Source organism: Haliaeetus leucocephalus, unplaced genomic scaffold, assembly GCF_000737465.1.
Source record: "Haliaeetus leucocephalus isolate CR32 unplaced genomic scaffold, Haliaeetus_leucocephalus-4.0 Scaffold577, whole genome shotgun sequence".
In the NCBI taxonomy this organism is placed as follows: Eukaryota; Metazoa; Chordata; class Aves; order Accipitriformes; family Accipitridae; genus Haliaeetus; species Haliaeetus leucocephalus.
Genome location: NW_010973013.1, coordinates 7138767 through 7147906, shown reverse-complemented (window position 1 = coordinate 7147906; position 9140 = coordinate 7138767). Strand labels below are relative to the sequence as shown.

The window sequence follows — 9140 nt, the reverse complement described above, 5'->3', positions numbered from 1 at the left end:
CGCTCCGCGCCCGCTGCCGCCGCCCCCGCCTGCGCCCGGGCCCGGCCGCAGCGCCTTGCTCCCATTGGGCCAGCCGCACCGACCTGCCTAGTAACAGCTTCCGCCGGCGGTGCGCGGCGCTGACGCAGTGCAGCAGGTTTTTTTTCATTGGTTAAACCGCGGACTGGCGCCGGGCACGCCTCCCCGGGGGGGCGGGGACAGGCTAAGGCCGAGCGGCTCTTCCGGGGCAGCACCGCCAGGCTCCCCGGTCGGCGGCGGGGCCGGGCCCCGGTTCTCCGTGGGCGGGGTGGAGCGGAGCGGAGCGGAGGTGCCGGTGCCCGGGGGTCCCCCACAGGGAAGCGGCTTTAGGGGCAGATCTCCACGGGAGCCTCGGTGCTGGCAGGCACCCGGCCACAGCCGGGAGGCGCCGAGGAGCTGCCCGGGGCTCCCGGGTCCTTGCTGAGCGCACATGCCTCCGGGAGGGCGGGAGGAAAAGCGGCGGGGTTCGTTCTCTTGCGTAGCTCTCCCTTGGGGAAGAAGAGCCCCGACAGCCTGAGCTGGCCCCAGGGGCTGTGCCCCAGCTTTGTGAGGCAGGTGCTTGTTGGTGCTCGGAGGCACGGCTTTGGGGAGGCTGTTGGTGGAAATAACGGTGTCGGTGCAAGCTGGTGGATGGATGGATCCAAGGGTGGATGGTGATGTGCGTGTGGAAGCACTGCAAGGCCCAGCACAGCCAGCACAGTGCCCCCGCTGATGATGGAGAAGGCTCTTCCTGGGATGCGGGTCCCAGGACGCTTCCCTGATTGCATGGGGCAGCTTGGGGCAACTCGGTGGCAGATGGCCCTGCATCCTCGCAGTAGGAGGACAGCCTCCAGCAGCCTGCAGACGTTGCCTTCAAGCTGGGGTTCAACGTCGGGGAAAAGCAACCAGCGGGCAGCAAGCTGCCCACAAGTTCATGGACCTGAACTTAGCAGGACCTGCTGGCAAAGGGCTGCCTTGTTAGGGCTCGTGATGCCTAGAGGGTCTAAGGTCAGTCCAAAAGCTTGCCAGCATGCTTATCCTCGTTGGCTTGACAGCCATCGGCACTCAAGAGGTTCCCCTGGAACAGAGCAAGGCCCTGGTTGCTGTTGTCCCTCTCCCGTGTCATGCACGAGTGCCAGAGCACCAGCACAACCATCTGGGTGCTTGTGAGCAGGGCAGTGCGCCAGTGTGAGCACATAAAAGCCACTTGCTTGAAGAGTTCACAGCTATCCCCATTTCGTCTCCTAAGTTGTCACATCGAGTTCTGGATTGGCTTTCCTTGCAGTTCCTCTGGCGACTGGTCCTGGAGGAGCTCAGCTTCACCAAGCTGCTATTTGGCCTCTGAATTCCTCCCAGTGCCAAGCAGCTGGTGTTTGGGCCTAATTTTCCTGAACCTGCTATGCTGGTTTTGGCTGGGATAGAGTTAATTTTCTTCATAGTAGCTAGTATGGGGCTATGTTTTGGATTTGTGCTGAAAACAGTGCTGATAATGCAGAGATGTTTTAGTTATTGCTGAGCAGTGCTTACACAGAGCCAAGGCCTTTTCTGCTTCTCACACCACCCCACCAGCAAGCAGGCTGGGGGTGCACAAGAAGTTGGGAGGGGACACAGCCGGGACAGCTGACCCCAACTGACCAAACGGATATTCCAGACCATAGGATGTCATGCTCAGCATATAAAGCTGGGGGAATAAGAAGGAAGAGGGGGGGATGTTCGCAGTGATGGCGTTTGTCTTCCCAAGTCACCATTACACTTTCCTGGAGATGGCTGAGCACCTGCCTGCCCCTGGGAAGTGGTGAATGAATTCCTTGCTTTACTTTGCTTGCACATGTGGCTTTTGCTTTACCTCTCAAACTGTCTTTATCTCAGCCCATCAGTTTTCTCACTTTTACCCTTCTGATTCTCTCCCCTATCCCACTGTGAGGGAGCTGAGTGAGCGCCTGTGGGGTGCTTAGTTGCTGGCCGGGGGTTAAACCACGACACCCGCCAGCAGAGGACTTGCATCCTGCTGCCTCAGCAGCCCAGCAGCTGCCTTTTCCAGCACACCCAGTGCAAGCACATGAGCAGCGAGACCCACCTCGTGCCAGTCTCAATTTCCAGCCTAGTCTTGGTTGTGAAGGATGTGCTTGCCCAGAGCAGGGAGCACTGCAAAGAGCAAAACTGTAGTTGTCCAAGCTTTCCGAAAAGCTTTGGAAGGGGTTTCACTAGAACCCCCTTTGCTGCCACCTGCCCAGCCTCTCAGCCCAGGACACCTCAGGGTCCAGCCCCTGCAGCAAACCCCAACGAGCGAGTTCTACATCCCCCCATCTGGGGCTGCTGGCAGCACTCCCCCCCACACGCAGAGTTGGGGACCCCCTCCCAGCTGCCATCTCCGTGACAGCAGGTGGATGACAAGGAGGAGGACCATGATGGCTGCAGGGCATGGGGTCCCCAGCCCAGGGCGGGCAGCCAGAGGGCTCGTACATCGTCCCTGCCTCGAGCGAGAGTCCTCAACTGTTGTCCCCTCTCGCCGTCTGGGCAGCACAAGTTGGGGACCTCAGCTCTTCTGCTGCTGCTGCTGCTCCATGGGCTCTTCCAGGCCAACTCAGGTATTTGACCTTCCAGCTGGGAGGCTGGGGCTTGGCTCTGTCTATCAGTGGTTCTAGGGGGCTCGGCACCTCCCGACCCCGAGACCATCCTGGTGCTGGGAAGCTGGAGCTGCTGCTGGCTCATAGTGCCTACTGGGAGGTGTATGAGGCTGCCGCCCCCCACGGTGTGGCACAAGGTGCCCATTAAGTTCATCTCCAAAAGGAAGGTGCTGGAGGAAGACTTCAGGAAGCTCCTGTCCCATCAGATGCAGGCAGGGCGAGCAGGGGGCAGTGGGGAGGGGGGGGCCCTGAGCATCATGAAATGCTGCGGGGCAAAGGGAGGGGGGGCATCGGAGGGGCCTTGGGGCATCAGGGGATAAGGGGGAGCACCCTTTGGAGAGCTTCATGGGCAGTGGTGCTACTGGGAGGCTTAACAGGGCAGGGGCATTGGAGGAGTTGAAGGGGCAGGGGGAGTCCCTGGGGTAGAAGGCCAATTGGGGGCACCGGGGGGCAATGGGCAGAGAGAGATTCGGAGGGGCAGGGAGCTATTGGCGATGGGAGCTCCAGGAGGATAGCAGCTGTGGTGGGCACTTTGTGGGGAACTGCCGAGGGTTAGAGGAGAGCATTGGTGGGCAAAAGGAGCGGGGGTGCAAGGCAAAAGGGGGCCAGAGGGGGGCAGGCCTGTCCCACGTCAAGCCCCTGCCGCCCACAGGTCTTGAAGGGCTTGTGCCATCACGGTATAGCAAGGTACGGAGATAAGGCCGGGCTTCTAGCTCCTCGTGGAGCTGGCCCCCTCAGGGAGCATCCTGGAGCGGTTGCAGAGCCAAGAACCCTGCTCCCAGGGACAGGCAGGGCTCTGGTTCTCCCAGCTGCCCCTCGCTCTGCCTTACCTGCGCAGCAGGGCCATCGTCCACCGGTGGGTGAGCATGGTGGGGGCACAGGGTCCCCGCCCTGGCAGCTGGGGACAGAGCTCCCCGAGGCAGTGAGGGGTCTGCAGGGCCCCAGCCATGCTGCCTGGAGGATCATTCCCAGCCCAGGCAATGAAGGGCCTCCTGGAAGCCTCTCTTGGTCTCCACGCCTCTGCCTGCCACACCGCACCCTTACCTACCCTCCCTCCACATGGCCACCTGCCCCACAGCTCCCAGTCCAAGCCCTCCTCCTCCCAGAGGAGCCCCCAACCCCTCATCTACCCACAGCTCCCTCCTTGGCCCCTGAGCTCCCCCTCCCCACAGCTGCCAGCCGCCCCTGCCTGCCCCCAGCACGTGCTGCCTCTCCACTGCAGAGACTTGAAGGTGGAAAACCTTCTCCTGGACAGTGAGGACAATGTGAAGTCTCCATCTCCATCTTCTCCAGGAGGGTGGCCCTGCAGGATGCCAGTGGGGAGTCCCTCGGGGCCTCCCAACATGTGGGGCTGCCCGCCAAGGCAGTGCTGAGCCAAACCTTCTGCTGTTCCTATGTTTACGCCTGGGCCGAGATCCTGCAGGCGCAGCCCTACAACCCCTTCCTGGCAGACATCTGGAGCGCCAGAGTCATCCTCTATGCTCTGCTCCTGGGCTGGATGCCTTTTGATGTGCCAGACCCAGCGGCCCCCTGTCTTCCCCCAAAGGCAGCCCCCAAAGGTCGCCAAGCACTCAGAACTCCCATGCAGTTTTGGGGCCCCCTTGACTTCAGGGAGCTGCTAATAAAAGCCTTGTACCCTCTCTTGGCTCCCTCTTTCCTGGCAGAGCTCCCATCATGGAGAGCCCTTGCAAGGGACCTCCTGCAATCCATGGTGGCATCACCCTCCAGCCCACAAAGCAGCCTCCCTGTCTGGGGACATCTCTCCATTCAAAGCCTCTCTGTGACTGTGGGAGCTGCCAGGCCCCAGGAATATGAAGGTTCCCACCATGAGCAGAGCCATCCCCAGCCTCCCAGGACCGTTTCTCCAGTCCCTTCGTCATCTTTGTGGCCCTTCACAGCGCTTGCTCCAGTATGTGCTCAGCACTCCGGAGGCACCCCATCTGCTCCCAGGGACTTGTGTTTGTCCCATTTGTTCCTCAGACTGGTTCTCCCTTCCCAAGGGGAACTCTTCCTCACCCCAGGCTCTCCCTCTGGCCTCAGGGGCCTGCAATTCCTGAAGGCAGCAAAGGCCAGAAAGTTTCAAGGCCATGGCTGGCCAGTTGTCATACCTCCAGCATGTACTGGCTTACCCTCCCCACGTGCAGAACTTTGCACATCCCTTTGCTGAACTTCATGAGGCTCATTTCTCCAGCCTACCTGGTCACCTCTGAACAGCCGCACAACCCTCTGCTGTATCAGCCGCTCCTCGCAGTTTTTGATCATCTGCAAACTCGCTGAGGGTGCACTCTGACCCATCATCCAGGTCATTAATGAAGAGGAGAAAGAATAGTGGCCCCTGGAGCAGGTTTCCCAGAGAAGCTGTGGATGCCCCATCATTGGAAGAGTTCAAAGTCAGCTTGGACAAGGCTTAGAGCAACTGGATCGAGTGAAAGATGTCCCTGCCCATGGCAGAGAGGTTAGACTAGACGATCTTTTAAGGTCCTTGCCAACACAAACCACTCTGATTCTGCACGGCCTCTTGAATTCCCAGAGATGAAGTCACCACATCTGCAGCATCTGGAGGAGGTTCACGGAAAACTGAGGTGAGCAAAAAGGGGTCTGAATGACATTCCTGCACCTCTTGACCATCTGTCACTGACCACTGCCACTGGCATGTCAGCCAGATGGTCAGCATGGAGAAAACTGTGGAGAGACAGCTTTTGGACACCTTCAGACACACTAGTGAAGAATTGCCCAGGCAGGCAAGTGAGTAGAAATGCTTCCCAGATGCTTTACTTCTTAACTGACAATGTGTAATCTAAAAAGCACTACTCATTTCAACATGGGCCTTTCAGAAACCAGCTCAGCTACAGCCGAGGATGGATCAGGAGAGTGGTGGAAGCACTCTAGCTTTGCTGGAGAGGCTTGGCTCAGCCCCTGCATAGCAAACTGGAGCACTAGCACACAGTGAAACTCTGTCCAGCTCCGCTGGCTTCAGTCAGCTCTGTGTCTACTGTTGACTAGGAAAACTAGCAGGTAGCAGGCAGCGGGTTGTGCTGACTTGGAAACATCAGCAGCAGACACTTGTCTGAGTCATTAGGAGCACTGTGTGACAGACCTTTCCAAAGTTGGCTCTACCCTCAGTAACCTGGATTTTCTTGCCTTCAGGAAGTCAGCATGGAAGGATGGCTCTACAGTCCCCTCCATCTGGACTCTCCATAATTTCCTCTACATGGTCCAACCTGGGTACAGCTGGGTAAGCAGAATGAAGAAGCCCGTGGTGCTGTGCTGCAAAGGCAGCAGCTGGAGAAGTGCTCAATCCACCGGAGATCCCTGCGCTGCCCATCAAGCACAAACAGAGTGCCACCAACTTGAGCTATAGAATTTGTGCTGTGATCGGTGGCTAGGGAAAGCTTGTAGCATCAGGTTTCCCTCTTTGTCCTGTCAGAGAGGAGCAGTTTCAGGAACAGAAAGCTGTGGGTAGCTGTCCTCCTAGCAGGCCCCTCTGCATTTCCAGAGGTACTGCTGCCTTCCTCAACAGGGTGCAGTCTCCTTCTGCTCTGCGCTGTGTCACCTCTCCTTGGCTTTTGCACCCCTTTCCAGCACCTCCTCAAAGGAGGTGGCTCTGCCCTTTTCTGATTTCTCTGCTGCTTTGAATATCTTTGTGCTCTCCAGAGACTTATCTCCCAGTGGTTTCCTAACCAGTACTTTCTCCTGGCTTTTCGGGGTTCCTTCAGCATCTCCTGCTCTGAATTCTGTCCTTTGGGGAGACTTGGTTGACCTCATCCACAGCGAAATACAGCTCTCATCCCTTCTTTTGATAATGTTACTGAGGATCTGTGCTTGCTGGCTGTCCTTTGCTTTCCATCTATCTTCCACATCTCTAGGCCAGGCAGGTGAGTTCAGGTGCGGCTGCCTCTGGAGAATACAGGGTGAGGAGGAGATTGCCATTAGTGCAGCCCAGCAGACTCTGTCCTTGCCTCATGGCCTGTCTCCAGACCTCTTCCAGATCATTTTGGACATACAGAAACCCTATGGAACATGTCCTTGCCCACAGGGATAGTTTCTACTACTGCTCTACCATAATCTTTGTTCATGCCTTGAGCTAAGAAATCTCAAATTCTTTCCCAACGTTTACTCAGACTGGATTTTCCTGTTCTTCCTGTACATGCTCTCTTTGTAGAACCACATGGAGTTACCGGCTGCTAAGAAATCCTGTGGCAGCACATGCCCTAAGCTGTTTTGCCTTGTTCAGATGAAGTATTTGGCAACCGCAGATGGTAGAATTTCACCCTGGTTTGCCTGTAACAGCAGCAGAAGTACGGTTTGTAGCGGACCCTTGCCTCAACAAGCTCCTATCAAGTCCACCAGAATTCAACCATGGCATTTGGGGTTAATTTGGAATTCAGAATGGATGTTGTGCACTGATTTCTGTGAGTGGGCAAATTTCTGAGGCACTACTCAGTTCTTTCAATAGGTAAGAAGGGCAAGTACTGATCCCACATGGGAGAACCTCTTCAGATTCTATAAATTATCTACGAGCAGCACGGAGGACATTACACTGAAAAAAAAAAATGATGTGGTGATTTCTGAATCTTAAACATCTGATATGATGGGAGAGACCAAACAAGCACCTGTTTATACTCATACATAGTTAAGGAAGAGAAGCTTTTAGAAATGCTGAGAATAGTTTAAGGTTGACACAAGAAAATACTCGCTTGTCTTCTTTCTAGCACAGAGAAAAAGCCAACTGGTATTAAGACCCATGCCACAAAGACAGACTTTCAAGTAATTTTCCTAAGTTGTCCTTCTCAGCAATAAACTTCACCCAGAGGCATCTCAGAGGATTTATGACACCTGCATCCATTCCCCTTGTATCAAAGCCTGTTGGGCAGCTTGCAATTCCCTCTTCACAGGACTGCACTGCCACTCCCAAAGAGCCCCACACAGCTTTTGCAGAGCCTGCTTTTGGAGTGAACACCACTCATGAAATGTTGTCACCAGGCAAAGCTCCTAACACATGACTAACAATCCCCAACTGCAGCATTCAGTCTTCCCAATGAGATGTAGGAAGCGAAATAAAATCAGAGGGACAAGAACACTCTCCTTTGCTGTTCAAAGCATGCCAGAGAACAACCAGTCTTTCCAAAAGACTGGCTGGAAATTTCAGCAATTATGATCTGGTCAAGGGAAAATCTCTAAAAGGTCTCAAATGTTAGAAGAAGCTTCCAGAAACATGACAAAGCACGTATCAGTACATCACACAGTACTTTCTGCTAGCTACACATAACTGCTGAGGTAGTTGAGGCTTGTATTTTAACAATTGCTTCCTCCTTTTTTTCCTGCCTTGTCTTTGCTCCTGGGATTAATTCACTCATGTATTTCTCTTGAATCTCCATGTTCCATCAGGTACAGGATCAGTCAGCAGCAAGTCAGAAGAAATGGATGCAAGACAGCCGAGATCACTTGTCCCAAGAGCCATTTTCTAGGAATTGCTTCACTTTTTCACTTTACAGGAACACAGAAGGTACCCTGATAGATCAACCCAGCAGCAGCAGTGGCAGTGGGAGACAGAACACATGAGCTTTGTGCAGTGCATTGCTATCCTGCTCCCCAATGGTACGGACAGTGCAGTCACCAGCTATTGCTGATACTGGAGGGGATGTTTTATTTGTTTTTTATTTGCCACCACTCATTTCCAGTGCAGAATCCCCACACTGCTAGGGAAGCTCTATAGCAATTTAGCCTTGCCTGTGCGTGTGTGTCTGTAGAGATCAGCAGATGAGGACGTGCTTTCCAAAGTGGTATCATAACCTCCCCAGAAGGCTACAGAGCAAATGGGAGGGGGCAGTCACATGCAAAACTTTGATATAGCTGCCTTTCGCTTCAGAGAAACTTTTGGAAGACAAGATAGTAGAAGGTGAGATCTCTTGACTGTTCAGGGACCAAGGCCGTCTCAGTGCTTCACTCCTGTCCTCACTGCTGAGTCTAACAGTCAGGGCTACTGCTAGTTTTGCCTTTCTCCCCATCCTTGTACCAACTATGCTATTCCTCCATGCTCAGGCGAGCTTAGCCCCTAGTCCTGGGCAGGGTCTCTCAGCCCCTCCAGGCCCATGCAGACCACACCAGAGGGGATCTCTCCCAGGTCCCTGCGCTGGAACATGCACCAGCACGTCACCTCACACTTAAGGACAAGGCTCTGCACTCCCAAAGCCCTCATGGGTCATCTCCTCGCACCACCACCGCTCCCAAGCCCAGGAGAGAGGGCCAGCCCGGGGCCTAAAGCCGAACGTGCCGCCCACAGCCATCATTCCCCTCGCCCGCGCCTCCGAGTCCCCGCCTCCGGCCGCCAACAAAATGGCGGCCGGCGCTTTTGCCCGCACTAAAGATGGCGCCGCGCTCCCGCCGAAGTGCTGGCAAGCACCGCCTTTCCTCGCTGAGGGGAGCGCCGGTGGGCGGGGCTTGGCGGGGCGGGGCGTGGTGCGGCGCTGAGCGCGGCGCAGGGCGAGCGGCGGCAGTTGCGCGGCGTCGCTTCTG

At 55.7% G+C, this 9140-nt stretch overlaps 1 protein-coding gene across 1 annotated transcript; it reads left to right on the top strand.

Annotated features, from left to right (window-relative positions):
• Positions 1–1121: 1121 nt before the first annotated feature.
• LOC104838236 (testis-specific serine/threonine-protein kinase 4-like) lies at positions 1122–9095 on the top strand. Its single transcript, XM_010577864.1, has 4 exons — positions 1122–1185; positions 3363–3533; positions 3896–4183; positions 8908–9095. The coding sequence occupies exons 1-4, from the start codon at positions 1122–1124 to the stop codon at positions 9093–9095; spliced, it is 711 nt and encodes a 236-aa protein (XP_010576166.1).
• Positions 9096–9140: the final 45 nt, after the last annotated feature.